Genomic DNA, 22,634 nt, shown 5'->3' with positions numbered 1-22,634 from the left:
GTGAGACATAAAATAGTCAGTAGTTTGCATAACGTGTGCCTTGTGATGATGCAATTTATTTTCTTTGAGAGAAAGAAGGGTGCAGGGATTAGGACAAGAATCAGAACTGACTACAGGCTTCCTGATACATGTTAGCCCTTATTATGGGCTACATTGAATAAATATTTTAGAGGCATAATTAATGAATCACTTCAGAGAGATGGAGACTTTTGTACTTTTTTTTTTTTTTTTCCCAAATCTGGCCCTCATTGTCTTTACCACTTACCTGGGACATTGCATGGTGAAATTCCCCTGCCCTCCCAGCAGTGACAATAAGGATAGAGAGGCTGTAAGGTAGGAAAGGGGGAATCTCAGAACCATCGTGGAGACACTACAGTGTGTGAGCTGAGGACAGCAATGTCACACTGCAGAGGGTTGCCATACATCAGCCCCTTATGTAGCCCAAGGAAGGTGCTTTTCTGAGCAGCCCTGTTAGCTCCCTCCCTGATTTGAGTATCTCAGATGCCTCTCTCTGTTAGCTCTGTAGTGAGCTGGTTTGTGGCAGCGCACAGAGTGGTCTGTGTTGTTCATTGTTCTCTTGGAGGAAAACTACTGCAAGTGAAGTTGTCTCTCAGGCCACTTAGCACAGACAGAATTAGAGGCTATATAAACATCTTGGGCGAGTGCCATGGCCTCAGGCTCTAAGAAGTTATAGTTTGCTCTCAGCTGTCATTGTGAACAATCTGGAGTTGCTACTCATGCAAAAAAATTAATGTTAGATGACTGCTGTTGTTTTAACATTGTCCCACAGAGAGAAGTCCTTCTGGGAGCGCATTTGGAAGTCAAGAGAATTTGAGATGGAGAAAGGACATGACTCACTGGCGTCAAAACACAGAGAAGCTAGACAAGTAACTCTGCCTTATCCTTCTACTCTCACAATGTCACACTGCCTATGGTTATGCAGGGTCTCTTTCCCCATAGAAGGTCAATGGCAGCAGTCCACTGAGCTCTCGTGTGAGCACGTTTGGGCCCTCAGCTGGAGCAGGGCTGGCAGTGTGCAAATAACTTTTAGTCTAACACTGCCTCGTCTAACTCCTTTTTCACTGTCCCTTGCTTTCTTAGTATTTTAAAACAAGATAAAAAAAGACTGATACAAGTCCATTGCCTTCTTAAAATCCTGTAGTAAGCTGTAATTTAGAGAGAAATCCATGAACAGTAGTCACAGATAGCAGATATATCTCATGTCATATTTCCTTTATTCCATAAGAGCATTCTGGAGTTCTCAAAGCTCACTTTCCTTTCCTGTCCTAATCCATCACTTTGATTGTTTTTCCACATGTGCTGTGCTTTTAGAAGCCACAAGCCAGCCAGGTACTGTAGCATTGGTGTGCAGTTCTTATAAATTGCTATTTTGTACATCTGCAGACTCAATCATCACAGCCTTGTTTGTGATGCTTGGCAGAAGTTTTCAGTGTGTGTGTGCAACTGGTTGGAATGAGCTCTTTTTGCTTACTACACTCGTTTCCTTTAAAATTCCCTCTCTTGGTGTGGTTTAATCCGGAGGGCTCAGGAGTTGTGTTTGAGCTTTGCTGTGCTTGTTTTCTGTTTCCTCAAATTGCAACCTTCAGTCACCATTCTCCCAGCAAAAGAATTGTTCCTAGTCCTAGGAATGCAATCCTCACCCGAGGGAAGCTCTGAAGAAACTGGGGAGTGGGGTCCTCAGAGCCAGGTTGGAGATCAGGCCAAATTTTATCCACAAAAACAGAGTGATGATTCCTGGATTTGAAAGTACATCTTCACAGCTTCTAATTGCTGTGTCCAAGACAAGAACATAATCTCTTGTTACATCAAGTAGTGGCTTTTTGTCTTAGACAAAAACCAAGTCCGACCGAGGCATCAGGAAAGCCAAAAGACCAGTGTGTTTCAACCTGCTGATGAAGTGATGTAGGTATAAGTTCCACCATGGTACAACTCAGAGCTGTGCAGAGTTGCACCAGAATAAAATTTGGCCTGCAGAACTCACCAGTTGCTGGCACTGGGTCTGAGCCCCTCTCCTCTTCCCAGACGGACTTCATATTAAACAGCTGGGGAATACCACAGCGATTAAAGGATGGTATCTCACCCCTCAGAAGAATGTGCTCAGATAACTCTGGAAACCTGCTTTTTAACCCATGCTTGCTCACTGTGAGCCTAGAGCCATCACACCCAACTCCCCCTGGTAGCCGTGACACTGCAGGCGTGCCTTGCATGCACAGGTCTAGCCTGACCCTTTGAGATCTGCCAAGCAAGACCTGTTTCACAGTGAGATATCGTGCACAGCTAATTGCAGGTGGTATTGTTTAATGCAGGTGGTACAATTTTATGCAGGGCCATGCCCCAAGCCTTCATATTCTGGAGTCTGAAGAGCAGATAATTGTGTATGGCCCAGCTCCCAGAGGAAGCAGTGTGGGGCAGAGGAGGGTTGCTGCAATGCCAGTTCCAGGAACACTTTGAGTTGAATCAGCTGAGTCTTTAGTGTGTGTTCTGCTTGGATTTTGTCAGTTCTCATGGGTCACACCCCCAGAGCTATTTGGCCTGCCTTGAGTCTGTCAGATAGCACCTGCATAGGGCGAGCTGTCGTTGGGCTCTTTAAATACACTGCTGGGTCCTTGCCAAATGCAGCTCCTGTCACTGAAATTAGGAGATTTCTGCTGAATTCCTGGGACACCCCCGGTGTGAGTTGGTGTATGAACTTTGTCAGCCTTTTGAGAAAAGTTGAGTGCCTGTCACTTACCAGCAAAACTGTGTATATTTGTTGTTGTTGGAGAGGAAGATATTCTTCAACACCTGTAAGATAATGTAGCATAAAAAAAAAAAAACAAAGATCACACCTTCACAGTATGCACTCTGTGCTACAAGCAGTTTGCTGCTGGGATCAGCAGTGCATAAATACCAGCTCGTGCAGCACCACCTTGTGTCCATAGCCTTTAACGTGAGCCCATACGTTCTGGTCCTGGTTGTGCCGTTGCATGCCTTACAGTGCTACTAAACCAGTTTTGAGTTGGACTTCGATTCTAAATCATTGTTGTGCTCCTGGAAGAGCAGTGAAGTGTCAGAAAGTAGCGTGATCTCTGCTGAGCATGATGACTGTAAATCGTGTAAGTTTGTAAACGTTAAAAAGCAAGTCTTTCTTCCTGTCCTCATAATGGGTGCACTAAAATATCCTTGTAGTGTTGTCCAGTATAAATACGTGCATTGTAACCAGGGGCTTCCTGCTAATGAGAAAATATATTTGAAAGGGGAATGTGCAGGTCTGTTTCTTAAACAGGAAGTAATTTTATTGCTTTCTTTTCTCTGAATAGATCCAGGGCAGAGATAGAACATGAAGCACTTATTGATGGAAACCTCGCAACGGAAGCAAACCTCATTATTTTGGATACACTGGAGATAGTTGTACAGGTAAGGATGATAAAAAAAAATAGAGATGTAAGAGCATTAGGATCACCTGGCCAGGCAGCAGTTAGTTAAACAAAACCTTCCTGCCAATCTAATTGACTGAATGCTGTCAGAACTGTTCAAGTCCACTGCTGAGGGTTTCGGTACGAGTAGGGTTTTGTCCCAGTTTCATGGCTTTTCCAGGAATCCCAAGCTTGCACCCCTGCACCCCTGCACCTGAATCATGCCCCTCGAGGACAGCTACATTTTTTCCCTCTAGTATAGCAAGGTCCCACAGGGTCAGAGGCTCACTGGATGGAAAGCACCATCATTCCCCAAGCTTAAGCTCATGGGTCAGGTTTTCATCATCTGGGGTTGATTCAGAAATGTGCCTGTTATGCAGGCCCAGCTAAGTGGGTAATTTCTCCATGCCAACTTTTTTTCTTGGCAGAGTTCTTCCTGCCCCGTCAGGAGGTTTGCTTTTGCTCATATGCCTTTTGGTTTACTTTTGTCTGCAGACTGTTTCTGTGACGGAATCCAAAGAGAGTATCCTCGGTGGAGTGCTGAAGGTGCTTCTGCATAGCATGGCCTGCAACCAAAGTGCACTTTATCTCCAACACTGCTTCGCCACACAGAGGGCATTGGTCTCAAAGGTGAATTCTCTGCAGATGCTGTAATATATCCAGAGCAGTACTGATGGAAGACAGGACTGTTTTTTTCCTTTGCATTGGTGTCACTTCATCAAACATTTATTGTGTTGTGCAGTACTAATTTTCAGGAAATGGGGTCTAGAGGTGGATAAAGCCTGAATGGTTTTCATGATCAGTGCCTGTATCTTTGCACTTTGCATTTGATGGCTGTGCACAAAGGTACAGTTCACAAAGGCTGAGTGTGCTGTGGGATCCTGCTGGCAAGCTGTAAGTTAAGGTACTGGCAGAGTGGCACTGGCAGCTGTAAGTAGAGGTATGGCAGAGGTATGTAGCTAGTAGGCAGCACAAAGAACAGGTGGAATTAAGGATGACTCTCACTTAGAATTGATAATTTATTTTTTATTGGGACCATAGTTTAAAAAATTTATCTGTTTCTGTAGATATACAGCTCAAAGTTTTAAGCCTGAGTTTTTGGAATTGATGTAAATTGGTCCAAGGGTGGCGCAAGGTGTGGGGGGGTAGATAAAATTATTCGTCTTCCTGTGCTGCCAGTGACTCTGCTTTTGTCTAACTGTAAAAGTGAAGTGACTCAAATTAGCACAATCCCCCTCAAACTAGAGGGTATTAGACTTCATCTAATGCTGGTGTATGCTCACTGCTGAGGATCACTGTGGCATTTTTGTACAAGTGTTTGTTTCTGTCTGTCCAGGCAGTAGTTTTCTCATGTGCTGTTTTTCCAGTTCCCTGAGCTGCTGTTTGAAGAAGAGACTGAGCAGTGTGCAGATCTGTGCCTGAGGCTCCTGAGACACTGTAGCAGCAGCATCAGCACAATACGGTCACACGCGAGTGCCTCGCTTTACCTTTTGATGAGACAAAACTTTGAGATTGGCAATGTGAGTATCTTGCTGCCCTTTGTTAGATTATTATATGTAAACTGGTCAGGGCTGCTGGGTGGCGCACTGTGTATTCATGAGAAAAATAGGCTGTTGGAAGGCTTATCATCTAGACAAACATGAAAGTGAGTTAGAAATACTGGGATTTTGGTTTTACTCAGATGTTGCTAATCTCTCATTAGATCTTGGGTTGACTAACCCACGTGTGCTTCAAAGTGTCAAGAGAATTCTCAGCCTTAACTCTTCCCTTAACTCTTCCAGTTGTTGTCTTGCAAGCACCCACATAGCTGTGTATCACAAAGGGACACACTTTGATTACAGTGTCTGAGCAGCAGAGCTGGAGGGGCTCACTGCTCTTAGGCCCAGGAATAGGTAGCAGTGAGTTCACAGTAACTCCAGATTTTAGGCTAGATCAACCAAAAAGGAAGTGCCTGGAATGAAGAGTTCATGAGAGGAATCTGAGCATCATCTTGTTCAGGGTGCTTGAGAGGAGAAGAGGGAGAAGGAGAGAAAAATAAAACTTGCAGGAGAACCTTCACATGGAATTAAATGAAGCTGTCATCAGATTATGAAGCTAACAGCACCAGAAATTTAATTTAATCACTATACTGAGACAGCCCTTTTCACAGAAAGAGTTTGTTGTTGGTTTTTTTTGTGTGTGTGTCTGGAGGAGGGTACAATGACCACAGCACTGATATTGCAGCAGACCATTGAGTATCTCCAGGTTGTTGAAATGCAGTAACAATTTCTCTGCTGCAGAACTTTGCCAGAGTGAAAATGCAGGTGACCATGTCTCTCTCATCCCTGGTGGGGACATCCCAGAATTTCAATGAGGAATTTTTGCGACGTTCACTGAAGACTATTTTGACGTATGCTGAAGAAGATCTGGAACTCAGGGAGACAACATTTCCTGATCAGGTAAAAGAAATACCACAAGAGAAGTGGCATGTAGTTCATTAGCAGGCTGGTCTTAAACTTCCTGTTCTACAGCTGGAATTTCCATACATTCCCAGAAGGAGGTACATTTTTTTTAATGACCAACCTAAGTACATAAAACTCAGCTCCTTGATTAATTCTGACAGCAATATAAACACACAAAGGTTCAGAGGAACTCTGGCCCCGACATAGCAGCAAGTAGCTTGATTCTCATTGCAGTTCGTTACAGCAGTATATATTTTTTACAGGTCCAAGATCTCGTCTTCAACCTCCATATGATCCTCTCTGATACAGTTAAAATGAAGGAGCATCAGGAAGATCCAGAAATGCTGATTGACCTGATGTACAGGTAGAGCTCATAACTGTTGCACAGTAGGGACAGTAGATGTCAGTACTCCACCTGTTATTCCAAAAAGCTTGATACCTACAGCACTTCTCTATTTACAGCATCAGGTGCTGTATTGCTGCAAACCTTGATTATGCATGTTTCGTTAGCAATTATTTTACTTTGAACTTAAACGTTTTTTGCATTGCTTGCCATGACTCACATTTCACTTGAAATCAACATAGCTAATTGCTGTTGGTTTTGGACTGAGGTGTTGTTCATTTGAGCCCTTACAGAGCATGGTTTGGAGCAATTACACAGCAGTTCCCGTCCTCGGTGCTCATGGAAAAATATGCACCTGTCTGTTGTGTTTCACTGTGATGTTCTTAGGTTTTGTATGATATTTGTGGAGCTTACTAAGGATAAAGGTATTTTCCATTCCTCAGTAGTTTCTCACAATCTTGTCCTCCACCTGAGCAAAGGCATCGTTCCCTGCTTGCATCAGGAAAAATTTAAGAACCTCTCAGGACCTACTTGGACAAAAGGCTGAACAGTGGTGGTACATGTGGTGGTCTCCATAGGCAAAAAATATTCCAGAGCCATGCTAAGAATCCAGCCACCAAATTGTGTGGCATCATCTTCACAAATGGTCCTGAAGGCTTCCTAGAAGGCAGAGATTTTGTCATAAGCAACCTGGCAGGTCTGCTCCGATAGTACCACACCTCTGGCTTGCTACCTCTGGCTTTCTCCAAGTGAAATGTGAGTTTTGGTCGAGAGTTTCAGCAGTTACCCTTAAAAGCATTTTGCCATTACTTGGTAGCTCCATTTACCTGCCTGCCAGTAACTGGCTGAGAAATCTGTGAAGTAGTTTAGGGTAATTTCCATCTATACTGCTTATTATCTCATATATTTCTAGGTAGCCTAGCATTGAAGATGGTTGGTATTTAAGCAGAAGTAACTAAATACTAATTGCAAAGGTCTTTTTTTGGGTCTTTTTCTCTCTTTCTCTTTTTTTTTTTTAAATTAGGATTGCAAAGGGCTATCAGAATTCCCCTGACCTGCGCTTGACCTGGTTGCAGAACATGGCTGGAAAGCACTCAGAGAGGAGCAATCATGCAGAGTCAGCCCAGTGCTTAGTCCACTCCGCAGCCTTGGTGGCTGAATACCTAAGCATGCTTGAAGACCGGAAATACCTCCCTGTGGGGTGTGTTACCTTTCAGGTAGGAGTTGTGCTATTTTTGTATTTTGGGGTTCTGTCATTGCTGCTAAGATAGAGTATCTCCTACATGCCAGATACTGCTGTGCCTAGATACTCACACAGCATTTACTCAGTTTATTTTGGGGAGAATGCATTACAGCAAGTTCAGAAAAACTTTTTTTTACGCTTAGAATCTGTCTTGGTTCCGCTGAGTAGACTGAATTAATCCAGTTCTTTTTATTTCTCTATGTAAGATGTCTTTTTTACCCTCTGTTTAGTCCAGCCTTTGTAGTGGGTGCAATTGTTCTGATGTAACTTATGCGAGTGGTTCCTGTGACTACTACCATTAGGCAAGGCACCACTGCGCAGAGCAAACAAGCACATACTGAGCTTTGAGCATGTAGGTGGTCCATTACAATTAGCTTAAGCGTGTGCTGAAGCACCCTGCTGGTTTGGTTCAGAAGGAGATGACATAAAATGCTCCTGAAAAATGTTAGTACTTGATTGAAAATCATCTGGCTTTCAAAGTATTGAATGTTATTAAAATTGAGTTAAATATTTTATCTACATTATTTCTCCTTAGAACATATCTTCTAATGTTTTGGAAGAGTCGGCAGTTTCTGATGATGTTGTGTCACCAGATGAAGAAGGTATCTGTTCTGGAAAGTATTTTACAGAAGCTGGTCTGGTGGGATTGCTGGAACAGGCTGCAGCATCTTTCTCCATGGTAGACAACTTTAATTTCTTTCTCTATCTCCTTCAGCAATCTCATCTTGCTGGGCAATCTCATGGAAAATATTTTCTCTATGAGGCTGTATAGCTCTATTATAGCTGCTTAATTCTCATGGAGCATTGGGAGTTTTGGCTGTTCAAGACAGCTCAGTTTGCCCTCTCAAGTAAACTGCAGTGAACGGAGTCTGGAACCAAAGAGGGCTTTGTGTGTTTCCAGCGTCTCTCACTTTAGCACTGCCCATTTTGGAGTTCACAATAGGAGAGAAAGGCCATACTGTTTCTCTGTCTATTCGAAGAGAGTGGGCTGAGAGCTTTGTGTGAGCAGTGTTAATGAGCTAGTGGTAGTGTATCCATCTGAAATGAATGAAAGCAAGTGAATTATTTCCCACAGCATAACACCAAATATTCAGTGGGTTTAAGTACAAGTAGTTATAACTCCAGAGCAAAGACTCAGAACTGATGCTGTGGGCAGGCTAAGTTTTATGATGCAGTGTCTCTTCTTTATGAGTCACCTCCACTAGAGACATCCTAACAAAACTTCACAAAGCTCATTTCATGGACTGCCAAAAGTGGATGTAGAAGTCCCTTAGGTTGAAGATGCACTAAGCAGAATGAGCAGTACTGTGCACTTAAGCTTCCATATTCAGTTCCCATAGATGTGGTTAGAATCCTATTTAGCTTGTGCTCTTGTGCATATATCCAACCAAAATAACCCAATTTTATTTCTTTCAGTAATCTCATTTACTAGTAGCAATGTGTAATGCAGTAGACTTAATTCCTAAGGTAACTGGGGATTTTATTCCATGTATGTATGTACATATTTTAAGAAAAGGTACTGATTACATCACAGTGCCTTTTGGTATGTAAGCCACCTCTGCAATCCTGCGATGTACACCCTGGTAGTATGTATCACTCTTGCTGTTGAATTGCTGGAGGAATCTGATGGATGTTATTTTTGTAGGCTGGCATGTATGAAGCAGTTAATGAGGTTTACAAAGTCCTTATTCCTATTCATGAAGCTAACAGAGATGCCAAGAAGCTATCTACTATTCATGGTAAACTCCAAGAAGCATTCAGCAAGATTGTTCACCAGGTAATGATTTGAACTTTCCACTGTAATGTGAATTGCAACGAAATTTCAAATGCTTAGTTCAAATAAAAACTACCTCTCAAAGAAAAAAACATTTTAATCGGATTACACAAGAATTGTCAAATGGTGATCCTCAGTAAATACAAGGATCACTAGTAGGATTTTTTTCCCTCTGTACATTTAAATTGAGAAGCATGAGAGAACATCACATACCAAGTTTTGTTGTAACTTCAGAAATATACAAGAGTTAAAAATTCCAATCATCCGTCAGTTTATTCTTTCAGATATTATTTTAAAATGTATTTTACATGCTGTATTTCTGGGGAAAAAAAAAACAAAACAAAAAACCATTGTATTTTGCCATTAGCCTGGTAGGTAACGCTGAGAAACGTTGGGTTTTTATTTGTCTGTTCAAATGGTGGCTAAGCTGCTGGAGAGGAACCTTTCTAAACTTAGATGGTACAAACCCTACCAGCTTAAGTGCTGAGTATTTGGTGAGGGATGTCAGACATTATGAACTCTCACAAAGCTCAGCAGACCTCAGCTAAGCAGGAGATGAGAGCACATGGCAAGTTTCTAGAAGCACTTTACCTTCTAGGAGAGGCCTGTTGGGTGCTTGCCTTTCTTGCAGGTGGGCAGGTGCTCAGCAGACCCTCCTCCAGGACATGCCAGTGCGACTCTGAGTCCCCCACCCCAACCAGCTGTCTGGTCGTGAACTGCTGGGTCACTGTTGTCCGTTGGTGTGGTTACCCTTACGCTAACATCACCTCCTCAATAGGTGAAGATCAGTGCACCAATTTCGTAGAATCCACCAGGTCTACAGCAGCTGAGTGTCTGGTTGCTCTCCATGTTCTGACATTGCTGGATTTGTAAGGTTAAATGAACCGGTGATGGACCATCACTGAGTGTCATTCTGGGCCAGAGGAGTCTATTTTGTTGCATGATGTCTTAAATTGAAACCATTTCAGGTTTACAGTACCTTATATTGATGGTCATGTTTTGGCCTTTGAAACTCTTTTTTTGGTTTCTGTGACATGCGCTTTTTACTTTTTATTACACAGAGTACTGGCTGGGAGGTAGGTAACTCCATTTTAGTTAGTAAAGAACACTAATAGATTTATCAGATGACTCACGCCAATGCTTGCCCACATGTGCTAGTTGTGGGTATTTCTGTTGCTGTCTGCTGTTAAAACTGAATTCATTAACCAAAGAAATACCAATAAACCAATTGTGGTTGTAGTAGGAAATTCTTCATAAGAAGCTGTAGGTAGTGCATGGATGCTGATGTGTTCCACTAATGAGGTTCTTTGGTGAATGAGCCACTGTATCATCACTAGTTTGTTTTTATAATTCGTTTATATTTCTTTTCATCAGCATTGACACAGAATATCATCCCTTCATACCATATTTTCACCCCACCCACAGGGGTCGATTTAAGCAATAATGCTCAGAGGTACTAAAAAACAAAACTGGTTTATTGCATGTGCAAATCATATCCCAGACAATAGGCTCCTTCAGTCTATTCATTTAAGAACAATCAATTTGTTATGTAGCTTTTTTTTTCTGGCAGTAAAATAGCTTGGTTGTGTTAACTGGAATCAGTTTTGCTGCTTTCATTTTTGTAGAAGCTGTTTGTTCACATTTCTACAACATACACCATGAGAACCACACGTTGGATTAAAAATATAAGCAAAGCAGTCATCTTTGTCTGAAATTGCACCCAGCACAGTGAGTCTGGTAAATCAGGCCCTAGTTCAGTTGACACAGTCGGGACATGAGTGTTGAGAAGTCCTAGAAGACATTTTGAACGTTTTGTGACTATCATACATTATTTGCATAGACTTCAGCTGTCCAGTTAATCTCTTATTTTCTGCAAATCAGGCGACTCGGTATGAGCCATCTCACTCCAAGTTTCCAACACAGGAGAGCATTTAAGACCACACTTCCTGAACTGGGGCCAAGATCAAAGTTCCTTTGCATCGTGTGACATAAATCATTTGGGCTGATGATGTCCGAATGACAGTTTTTGAGTTTTGGCCTAGCAGTAGCTTAAATTAACCCCCAACATTTAAGGGCTGGTCCTATAAATTGTTTGCTTATTCCTGTGAGAGGTCCCAGCAAGTGAAGTGACACAGCAAACTGCAGTACGTGTCGTAGGAATGGAAATGATACACGTTCAATAGCTGACGAACGTGGAGGCCTGTGAGCATCTTTTTTGATTAGTCTGCCCCTAAATCGACCCCTGAAGAAAATCCTGTCATTGGTTATGATTCTAACATCACTCAGTCATGTTTTATTGCATGGTAAAAGACACCCATGGTTTATGTTCTCGTCTGTCATCGTGCTCTTCCATTGCCACACTTCTGATCTTTGTGCTTTGTAGCTTCCAGATTTGTTGCATGTGTTTTCCTTTTCCCTTATTTTTAAATACCTTAATTGATGCTCACCCTTTTTTTGTTTTAAAATTTATTTGCTGCCAATTTGCTGCTTGTTTGTTTTTTGGAATTTCCCTAATTAAATACTTTCTGTTTTCTCCTCTATCGCCCTGGTTGCTGACCCTCCTCCCCACTCTTACTATTGTCTGTTGTGGTAAGTTCCTACTTGTGGATTTTTTTTTTTTTGCTTTCTTTTCCCTCCCCTTTTTGTTTTTTGTTTTATTCTGTGAAAATCCCAATTTAATTTTAGCAACAAGCTATGCCAACAGCAGGATTCAGCCCTTGTGTCATAGGAAAAGCAGGATTGCCAACTACAAGCCTGTGTCCTGAGTCTGACACCAATGCAATTCTGAGACCTTAACAATACTAAGTGGTGGGTTTTAGTTTAATAAATGTTGAATTCTTTTTGTATGCTTCATAATTAGGGAAATTCTGAGGTAAAAGCTTTTCATGCTTTGCCATGAGAATTCAAAAAAATGTGTTTTTTAAAACATGCACAGTAAGGTTGCCTTGAATAGCAGGACTCCAGGAGTGGTACTTTAAAAAAAAAAAATCAATATTGAAAGATTTGCAATAGTTGGCAACACTGCAAAGGACCTTGGGTTAAAATTGAGCAAGAAAATATAATGCTCGGTTTGGTGCAGATGGTTGGATGGTGCATTCTGCACAGTGTGTATGAAGGAAGGAGCTGCTTTCCTTCATACATACCTGAGGCTGGTTCTGCCTCCTGGCAGCTGCTGTTGTGGTGGTCTTGATGGAGAAAGCAGATGATAACTTTTGGGTCTGATTTTCCAAATTTTGTTGGCAAAGCTTCTTGTGTGTATGCAAGAGATAACTCTAAAACTTTATTCCCAGCAATTTTGAAAGGTATTTACCATGCATAATAACAAATCATGAACCTTCATGTATCATGGTGGCTGTTATCTGCTCTGCCAGTTCTGTGATGGCTATTCAGTGTTCACCTTCATTCTCTTCTTCTCCCAAAGACCTATTATTTTTCAAAAAAAAAAATAATAGGAGATAAAATGCTTTTAATATTTTCTCCCTCATATCTGCATTTTTAGCTCTTTTCAGAAACAAGACCATGGAGTATATTTAAGTGACCAGTTTTGATTTCAGTACTGTGATTGCAGAGTTAAATTGGCTAAATTTGAAAGACAAGCTGCTGGTGAGGATTGCAGAGCGATCCCATCCCTTAACTCCAGGCAAGAAGTGGAGCTCCCCTCGTCTCAGGCAGCGTCCAGTTCCTGAATGTGTCTGCGAGGCAGGGATAAGCCCCTGGGCCTTTGCTCACCCCAAGGAGTGTGTTCCAGGTGCAGGTCCCCAGGCACGGCCACAGGCTGGGAAATTACCTGCGGGAAGGAAGCAGGGGAAGGACTTCACCAGGCCAACCTTGCCTGCTCTGGGCAGGATTGAGCAGCAGAAAGCTGGTGGGTGAGGAGAGCAGAAGTCGTGGTGTTGGCCCAGGGCTGCTTGGTTTCTCCCCAGGCACCTGATACTCACTCTGGAGGCATTTCTCCTCTGCACCTCCCACCACAGACCCTTCTTTAGCTCCAAAGACACTCTCACAGAACCTCAGGGAGTGGAAAGGGTTTGATGGTTTAGCTTGCTGGGAGCGGTCACTGCTCAGCTCACGTACGTTTAATGGCTGATGGATCATGGCCTGGTGGGGAGATGCTTCTGTCACATCCAGAGCTAACCAGGGCTCCTCACTGCTGGCTTTTCTCCCCGGCATCCTTGTGATACCCAAATGGCAGCAAATGGGTTGAGAAGGAAAAGCCAGTGCAGCTGGTGTCAATGGGGATGAAACCTGTGTATACTGGGAGCTGGATCTCACCAGGCTTCCCAGCTGCTCCTGGGACAAGGCCACATTACTCTTATTGTAGGCATTTAGTATCATTTTAATACCAGAACTCCTTATTGATGTTGATAATAGCATTTTCTTCCCCCCTGATTGTTATTTTCACAGCAACACAAACGTACACTGGCTGTAACAAAAAGCTGTGTGTGCACAAGTCCACGTGGCCGATACCTCATAGGAACTGGGTTCTGCAGATGCTTCATACCCTGAAAGATCGCAGTCTTCTGCCTTACAGCACTGAGATTGAGTTGTAAAATGGAGCAACAGGGAGGGATTTTAGCATAAGACTGTCCAAAAATGTGGCTTTGGAAAGGTAGTGCTAAGTAAATGAAGGGCTCAGAAGGCTGGTCATTGCCACGCGGGTCTGGAGGCAGGGCACTGAGGAATAATGGAAATATAATGAAGAATAATGAAAAATAACAGCGTGTCCTTCGGGCCAGTGGCTTGCTGTGATTTTTTCCAGTTTCCAGAGTTTTCCTGAGATTTTTTTTTTTTTTTTAGTTTGGTTTATTTGCCCTCTTTGCCTTCTGTAGATCATGTACACACCACCAACACGAGAGCTCAGTGTTGCCATAGCAAAATACCAAATAAAAATCATACACAGCAGCCAGGACACGTGTAGGGGCTGTTCTGAAACCTATCACTAACCCCAAGCCAGGAGCAGTGAGCACTACGCTCCACATCACTCTGTCACGAGAGTAAAGGTGAACATTTCGGAGTTTCTCGCTGAAAGGCATTTCTGGTTTGTGCATGCGGAGTGCCCTGTTTAACACAAGCAGAGGTGTGGTGTAGTTTTAAAGCATTTTTCCTCCTTCTCTTAATCGGATTTTTCTTTGTTACTTTCCAGCACAAATCTTTCCGTTTCTCTTCTTTTGTTGCGTTTCTGGGCCAAACTCACCACTGGCTCAAAAGGAAGCAGGTACATGACGCAGTGAATTGCATCTGCTTTCAGCAGCAGTGACTTTGGCCCTCCGTTTTAGAAATTAGTTCCTAGACAAGACTGTAACACCTTCGGTCGACGTGCTGTCCAAACGGCACCTGGTGTGCGTGTGTGAGTGAGCTGGGCACTGACATCGGCCCAATCCTGCAATGACTTCAGCACGGATCCCGGGGGCTCGGTGCGGGTGATTGCCAGGGTTTTTTGCAGGGGAGTTTGTGTGCAGCATCCTCCCTGCGTGCTGCAGGCACTCGGCAGCTACGGACCAGGGTAAGGTGTGTCTGCACACTTTGGAGAGCCTGAAATAATGACTCAAGCAAAGGAACTCACCTTCGTTCCTCAGAGATGTCCCAACAGCCCCAGGCTCCTTCTGGGGTAGGAAAAGTCATTGCAGGGTTGGGCTAATGGTCATAACCGATCCATAAATCTCACGTTAGTTCATAATTTCATCGTGGCGTTTGCTGCTAAATGCATTCATGCTGAGTTCCAGGTGTGTTTTTCTTTTCCTTCTTCCTTTCTATTTTTCTTTTTTTATTTTAATTTCTTTTTGGTTTTGCATAAAAATCCGGAGCTCGTCTGCAGCCACGCTTACGGTGTGCTCGTCTCCACACTGAAATAACCTTTTGTTTGTCCAAACCTAGGATGGAAAGAGGATGTTTGGCACCTACTTCCGCGTTGGTTTTTATGGAACTAAGTTTGGAGACCTGGATGAACAAGAGTTTGTTTACAAGGAGCCGGCGATAACAAAGTTAGCTGAGATTTCCCATAGGCTGGAGGTGAGATGCTTGTGGCTGACCTCAAACTCTGTCTGTGAATTGTACTTTTACTGTTTTCTATCAGCTATTTAAGAGCTGTGTTCCCAAAGCACAGGACCATCAGGTTTCTTACCCCCACATCATGTTTCTCTGCTCCTAGAGATCGTGCCCTTGAAGGAGTCTGACTTTCAGAGCCCCCAAAACCGGGGTATCTCAGGTCTCTGAAGTTTGTTTCAGCCATGAACACACAAAGGCAACTCTGATGAATCTAACTGGGGCTTGGGTGTGTTTCCAGGCACCACCCAGAGATCATTTGTCTGTACTGAGTGGTTGTTAGCCTGGTTCAGTGCCAACTAACATGCACCTAGCCAATGTCTTGGGTCAGAGACTTCCCGGCAGCACCGTGCACAGATGAGGCCATCCCCTCTGGAAGATGCAAAGAGTTCAGCAGCACCACTCTGGGTGGTGCCATGCTACGTGTTCCTCAGACCTGGCCCTGTGTTATTTGCTAGACTAGCTCTGACGTCCTGTTGTTGCTCACAGCTCAGTTGCTGTCCCGTGGCACTGAGAGCAGCGGTGTTATTTGAGGTCTGAGCACATGAAACTGAGCTCAGATCCGGCCATTCACCCAGGCCAGCAAAGCCACGCTGTGATGTGGCACCTGATGTCCATGCAGATCCTGTACTGACCCCGGTTTTCAGTTGAGCTCCCAGACATGCAGCCAGCTCAGAGGCTTGTTAAAAGCCACGCAGTGTGTGTGCTGTTGGAAGGCTCCCGATTTCGCCTGGCTTCCAGGGCGTTGGGCTTGTTTTTTTCCTGTTGCCCCTGGAATGTGATTGATTGAATTCTCCTGGGTTCAGCAGATCCCATTCATCCCTGGCACAGCTTCTGTTGAAGGCATTTTGGGCTTCACCTCTCCTGAATGTGCCTTTGTCTCCCCAGCCTCCATCTTTGATGACTGCATTTGATGTTCTCTTGCAATGTGTTTGCTCTTGCTTGTAGGGATTTTATGGAGAACGGTTTGGTGAAGATGTCCTCGAAGTGATTAAGGACTCAAACCCTGTGGACAAATGTAAACTAGATCCTAACAAGGTAAGATACAAGCAGAGGTTTAGCAGTATCACTGGTCCTGAATGTACAAAAACGTAACGGGCCCAATCCTGCCCTGAATTCCACCAAGGAGACAATGGAATTCACGTAGAGAGCTAGAGAGCACCTTGTGTCTGCTCGGGGACAGAGTTGGGGAAAATCATCCCAGCAAAGGAGTGCAGAATTAGCCGTTTCCTTTGGGAAGGTGGGAAGGGAAGGTTAAGAGACAAAGGGACAGCTCAGACTCAGGCTGCGTTCGCCTTTCTCTGTAATCTCTGCTAAATGCAAGGAAGGAAGGGAGTTTTCCATTCAATGGCCTCTGGCTTTTTTGCAGCTGTAGCATTTTGTCATTCTTGTGCTATGTCCTTTAAGCATAGCAAAAATAACAGGAACATGCCTAGAAAACAAGCCTCCAGTTGAGGGCAAAGCATTATCTGCAAAGAAAAGAAGGAAACACTTGAGGGGAGAGGGGCAGTGTGCCGTATCTAGTCCAGAAAGTGCTGAGCAGCTACCAGGCACCCCTGTTTCCCCATCAACATGAGCGTGATTTTTTGGAGTAAAGACAAAGAGCAGTCCTAGTTCTTCAGAGGAAGGAGTTAAAGCCAGCTGGGTTATTGCACTACTAGAAAGGAAGGAGTAGAAATCATCTCATCTGTGTGGCCTCCTGAGGAACCATTCTTGACTGCGCTCACCTGGGTTCCTTCCTGCAGGCCTACATCCAGATAACCTACGTGGAGCCTTACTTTGACACGTACGAGATGAAGGACAGAATAACTTACTTCGACAAAAACTACAACCTGCGGCGTTTCATGTACTGCACGCCCTTCACGCTGGACGGCCGAGCTCACGGGGATCTGCACGAGCAGTTCAAGCGCAAAACAATCCTGACGACGTCCCACGCCTTCCCGTACATTAAGACCAGGATAAACGTCATCCACAAAGAGGAGGTGAGGCGCACGCTCTCTGCATGGCAGACGTCCCCGGGGGTTTCCTCTGTCTGAAGGGAAATATTATACAAGACTGAGGGAAGTGGATGTTGCTGAAACTCTTGCATAATGTACCCCTGTACGTTTTGTTTAATGCCACAGCCACATCCCTTCACACCATGACACAAATGCAGGTGCACCCTCTGGCTGTCATTAGCCCGCCTTTCCCTTCTCTGCTAAAGGTGCATAAATTTGACACAGGGCAAGAGCAGGCAGTGCTGTCCTGAGGCACTCTGACTGTTCACTTCAGGGACAGTGTCACATCCCTTCATTTTAATCTTCAGACCAGCTCATTCCTGCTGAACTGCTTCCTGTTCCTATTCAACTTAAACCAAATTCAGAGCAACGTACAGATGCAGCGTGTCCTACTGCCTCTTTCACCAGTGTATGCAGACACAATGAAATATTAATTTCCGTGCAAGGCAGGGAACCTGCAGGTGTTCGGGCACTGACACAGTGCTGTAACCCCAGGTATTTGGTAAAGCACTAAGGGACACTGCAGCCTGCCCTCTCAGGAGCAATCTCAGAAAGCTTTTGAGTACTCAGATGTAGAAGCACATTTAAAAAACAACCTTTTTCTTAATATTCCTAAATTAAGATTGAGAGGATGCCATTTCTAGAGTGCTTCTCTCCAGGATATCTGTCCTGTTGGTGTCACCCCAAAGCATTTCTGAACGTCTGGCTGGCTGACAGTCTCAGCCATAACGAGCATCCCGTATTTTGTCTGCTTACCTAGATCATTTTGACGCCTATTGAAGTTGCCATAGAGGACATGCAGAAGAAAACACAGGAATTAGCTTTTGCAACTCACCAAGACCCCGCAGACCCAAAGATGCTGCAGATGGTGCTACAAGGATCAGTAGGTACCACAGTAAATCAGGTGAGAATCCTTTTTGAGTTGGAGACACTGGGGTGGTGCCTATCACTCGGTTCAGTGGATGGGCAGCATTGGGCCTTATTTTTAAGTTACCTTGTGTGGGTTTTTTTTCCCATTCAGTCTGTGGGATGTGTTTAAGGTCACTGCTGGGTCTAGACCAGATGCTCTCAGTGACTTTACAATTTGAGTAAGAGTCCTGAAAACACAGATTTGGAAAAAGGCTGAGGATAGAGAGCCCTTCTCCCTCAGTTACCTGCTCCTTCCTGACATCCACAGTTATTCCCACCTGCTTCTTCTTCCTTTGTTTAAAAAATAAATAAATAAAAAGGAAGTTTTATTGATTTACCTTCAATTAGGCAGGCTCTGGTGGGTGGAACTAAGATTGTGTCCTGCTGTGGTTTTTGCACAAAGTGGAAAGCAAAGCTGGAGTAGAGAAATATTGAGGAAAAGTTGAGGGAATGTGAGCAAACCTCTATTAATACACAAGCTGGAAAAAACAGGGCTGGAGTTTCAAGTTCTGGGTTCGAGTTCACAGTGCTGGCGAAGGCTTCCCTAGTTCCATCTGCATTGTTTAAACTTTTTCTTAGTTGTCAGTTGAGCAAACTTTGTCAAGAATTATTGTAAGAGAAAACAAATGCAGAATCTGTGTACTTTCTCACACTGTTTTCCAAAAGCAGAGTTTTATTTAAAAAATGCCTAGAAGACATTCAGTGGTCATGATATTTGGTGATTTATGCCAGATTTACAGCTGCAATTCTTTAAGAAGCATTCTGTGAGGAAATGTTGCATTTTGTGAATGTGTCTACGTGCAAGAATTTTCTCCAGCGAGTGGATATGACAGACGGTTCTTAAAAATGTACTTTTTGTCTTTGCTCCTAAAGGGACCATTAGAAGTTGCACAAGTTTTCTTGTCTGAAATACCCAATGATCCAAAGCTCTTCAGACACCATAACAAACTACGTCTCTGTTTCAAAGACTTCACAAAAAGGTATGGAGTATTGTCTTCAAACTGCCTGCCAGACACATTTATTGCTACCACCTCAGGCAGGAGCTTGTACACTAACACAGGGGCTGTCCAGAGAGAGGAGTCTTCACGTTGTAACTTCATCTGTTTGGTTTCAATATGCAGCTGTATTCCTCAGCTGCCCTTTTGGTTCCCTGTGGTACTGCTGGTTCATGACTTCACTCAGATCAAGTGCTGGAGTCATTTGGCTCTGCTGTTTATCAGGAAGGAATTAGTGATCACAGCTCAGTCGTGAACAAGTGTTCTGGTTCAGGAAACACAGCGAGCCACATTGGCACGAATGAACTCACAGGTTGGCAGGGTCAGGCGAAACTGTTGAGCTGGCCAGGAGTTTTAATTTCCTTCTGAAGTGAATTTCTCCAAACCGAGTGGAAGCATGCTGGCAGAATTCTCTCAAGAAACTGCGCTGGCTGCTGTACTTTCCTCTTGAGTAATGCAAACCACAGCCTCAATCCAGCATCTTTTGTAAGCACCAGGGAACAATAATAATAATAAAAAAAATAAATTAAAATGTTCCAAGCAAAAAGATCCAGTGGCAATGTAGTTTTTCCATATGTGATGAGTGGTGTTGATGATAGAACTCTTTTTGGACCTTTCTTTAAATGGCATCTTTCCAAGTAGAAGAGTTCCCAAGGAACATTTTATAATCTGCTTTTTATTAATCTTTGCTGGGGAGAGCAGTTGGTCTATCAATCTTTAAATCTGCTTGGACTAGAAGTAGCTATGTAGAGATAAGCTTTTCATTTCTCTTCAGTAAGTATAAATGTAATTGGAGAGTGAAGCTAAAATAAAAAAGAAGTTGCCACTCTGGAACTGAAATGGAAATTGGAAACGTGACATCCTCTCCTTTCCCCATGGAGACCAACTGGTTTAACTGAGCCTTTATTACCCGAAAGACAAGATAGAAAAGGATATTCTGTGCCATCCCAGAGGAGGAAAAGGAAAGCTTTTGTGCTATTAAATTAACAAGTCTCTAGCAAGCATGTCCTTTTTTACATGCCCAAGTTTCACAGGCTTTTGTTTTCTAGATGTGAAGATGCCCTGCGCAAGAACAAGAGCTTGATCGGTCCAGATCAAAAGGAATACCAGCGAGAACTTGAAAGGAATTATCACCGGTTAAAGGAAGCTCTCCAACCCTTGATAAACAGAAAGATCCCACAGTTGTATAAGGCAGTGTTGCCAGTCACATGCCACAGGTGGATATTTGATTTTCCTCTTTCAGCAGAGATAAGGAGGGTGTAAAACTGGGCTGTCTGATCTTCCTGGTGAACCTGTGAAATCTCTTTGTTTTTAATTGTGTCTCTCTTCTGGCTGAGTCCTTCCCTCTTCCCTTCTTTCCTGAGCTCAGAACACATCCCCATCCCAGCAGTTATGGTAGGTGGTGTTGGTCCCTTTTGTTTCTGATCTATGAGATTTTTTTGTTTGTTTGTGCTGCTTCTGTTGAGATTCAAAGCCACCGTCAGTGGGGTGGGACTTTGACACTTGTGCATTCCCAGTGGAACTGGGATGAGGAGCTCCACGAGCACGTAGCGTGACGTGAATGGAAAAACTGTTTGTGTTTCACATTCTGGAGGACTGGTTAGCTGAGTCAGGGCTTTTTGTTCCTCTGCAATGAGACTGAAAATAAAAAAGCTACTGGGAGTGTGTGAAGCAGCTCGGAGCCCTTAGCACTGTTACCTGCTAGCACCAGCTGTGCCTGAGCAGGGGGACTTTGGATGCAGCTTCTAACAAAGTTCTGGCTCCAAGAATAGGGCAGAAGTACTTTTCAGCAGGTACTCTGCACATAATCTTTGCCTTTCCGCTATTGAAAAATACCCTGCCATGACTTCTTTTAGCAAGGTAGGCTAAAGCAATCCAGCAAGACTGCCCTGGCATCTTGGTCTAAAACCAGTGGGTGTCGTGGGTTGGTTTTTGGTGAGTTTTTTTTGGAAGCACTGTGTTAGCAGGACAGTGACAGTACTTTTAGTGACAGATCCTTTAGAATATTTGTGTGCAGGTGGACTTCAGCTCGTGTACCTGCAGTTGGTTTAGGAGAACACAACCCTGGTTTTGAACTTGTCCTCGTGTAGGTGTTGTTCAGAGCAAAAGAGTGACAAGGAAGATCAAAAATGTGTTTTTTCCAAATTTCTCTTTTCACATTGTAAACACAGCAAGACTTGGTACAGGATGAAGAAGGAAGTGAGTGTTCCCAGCTTGCACAGAAATGCTCAGCAGTGCTTCTGTAGCTGGATTTGATGTGTTTCTCTGTATGGTGTATGTTACAGAAAGGTGGCCTTTCTCATTACCTGGGTTCCTGACTTTTTAAATGCTCCCCAGATCTCGTACCACTTGCTAGCTGTCCTGAACTGCAGTCACTTTTCCCTTGCTATTCCAAGCAAATCCCACTTAGATATTTACTTGAAGGACTTCAATAGGATTTAAGTAGTGCAGATGGTTTGTGCTGCTTCTTTGCATACACGTGAATTCAGTTTTCTGTCAGCTTTTTCTGTTGGTAACCGTTGAGCAGTTGAATTATCCCAGACACAGGCCCCTAACAAATACACTTGCAATGAATTCATGTCAGTGGACTTAACTTTTGTAGTAACCAGCTGTAGAAAATACTGGGAATTATCTAAAGAATCATTCGTATTAAGATACTTCTTATTTCATCGTGGAAAATACGAGCTCATCGTTATATTTTCTCTCCCTCAGAGACTCCTTCAGCAGGATGAGCCTTCGCAAAATGGATATCTAAACGAGTTAAAAACCAAAATTAAAAAAAGCACTTACAATTAAGGTTTTGAAAAGAGAGAGCCTTGCTATCAGCGCTGGGAATCAAAGAAGTTTTATTGTGAAATAAAACTCGGACTTCATCCTGGACATCCCACACACCTCTTCCTCCATCAAAGTGTTCAGTGGCCAAAAAAATCATTTTGAATTGTCAAATGTAGACTTATCGATGTTTGAAAAAAATCATGAAAGTGGTATCCAGAGTATTGGTGATAAGCTGTAAACTTACCTGTTTTTTAAGGCATTTTTATGACTCAAAGGTACACTAAACGCATTTACCTTATTTATAGCATTACCTAATGTTAAATTTATTTACTTTTAGTTCATATATTTAATTTATATTAGGACCATACGCAAATGCATTTTTGAAGTTTTTAATGTAGTGATGATGGTTATTTTGATGGTACTATTAAATATGTGAATGTTTACACTTTAATTCCTGTGCATTGGACTTCAGAGCTTGCCATCCTTGGGAAAAAGTTTCAGAGTAAGGTAAGTCTTAACCCTAATGCTTCTTAACCAAGTGATATTTTTTTATTTTTTACTCATTCTATACTTTCTCCTTTGTAACTGAATACGAATTGCTGCAAAGAAAAGTAATTCTGTCTGTCACCATCAAAAGAACTAAGGCTTGCCTTGTTCCCACTTCACCTCTGCCAGTACCAGTGAAGGCGAGTTTCAGCA

The 22,634-nt window shown here is 43.2% G+C and overlaps 1 protein-coding gene across 16 annotated transcripts in view; it reads left to right on the top strand.

The window, feature by feature from the left end:
* The window catches only part of DOCK7 (dedicator of cytokinesis 7), a 97,624-nt gene extending 75,238 nt beyond the window's left edge, over nt 1-22,386 (top strand). For 3 of the 16 annotated variants that reach the window (XM_072041442.1, XM_072041438.1, XM_038182654.2), the window contains 18 exons: nt 791-887; nt 1,333-1,350; nt 3,321-3,417; nt 3,912-4,046; nt 4,784-4,936; nt 5,696-5,854; nt 6,121-6,221; nt 7,225-7,417; nt 7,979-8,122; nt 9,089-9,220; nt 10,279-10,293; nt 15,092-15,226; nt 16,208-16,297; nt 17,005-17,241; nt 18,017-18,160; nt 19,039-19,145; nt 20,210-20,377; nt 21,873-22,386. In XM_072041442.1, coding sequence (XP_071897543.1) covers nt 791-887; nt 1,333-1,350; nt 3,321-3,417; nt 3,912-4,046; nt 4,784-4,936; nt 5,696-5,854; nt 6,121-6,221; nt 7,225-7,417; nt 7,979-8,122; nt 9,089-9,220; nt 10,279-10,293; nt 15,092-15,226; nt 16,208-16,297; nt 17,005-17,241; nt 18,017-18,160; nt 19,039-19,145; nt 20,210-20,377; nt 21,873-21,915 — 2,168 coding nt within the window. In that variant the 3' untranslated portion in view covers nt 21,916-22,386. Of the gene's footprint in view, nt 1-790; nt 888-1,246; nt 1,351-3,320; nt 3,418-3,911; nt 4,047-4,783; nt 4,937-5,695; nt 5,855-6,120; nt 6,222-7,224; nt 7,418-7,978; nt 8,123-9,088; nt 9,221-10,278; nt 10,294-11,811; nt 15,045-15,091; nt 15,227-16,207; nt 16,298-17,004; nt 17,242-18,016; nt 18,161-19,038; nt 19,146-20,209; nt 20,378-21,872 lie in introns of those variants that run through there. The other 13 variants (XM_072041445.1, XM_072041439.1, XM_072041436.1 and 10 more) reach the window with 9 other exon arrangements.
* The last annotated feature ends 248 nt before the right edge of the window (nt 22,387-22,634 follow it).

The sequence above is a fragment of the Anas platyrhynchos genome, chromosome 8 (genome assembly GCF_047663525.1).
Source record: "Anas platyrhynchos isolate ZD024472 breed Pekin duck chromosome 8, IASCAAS_PekinDuck_T2T, whole genome shotgun sequence".
Classification (NCBI taxonomy): domain Eukaryota; kingdom Metazoa; phylum Chordata; class Aves; order Anseriformes; family Anatidae; genus Anas; species Anas platyrhynchos.
The sequence above is the reverse complement of the archived record's forward strand: the minus strand, read 5'-3'. Positions and strand labels throughout refer to the sequence as shown.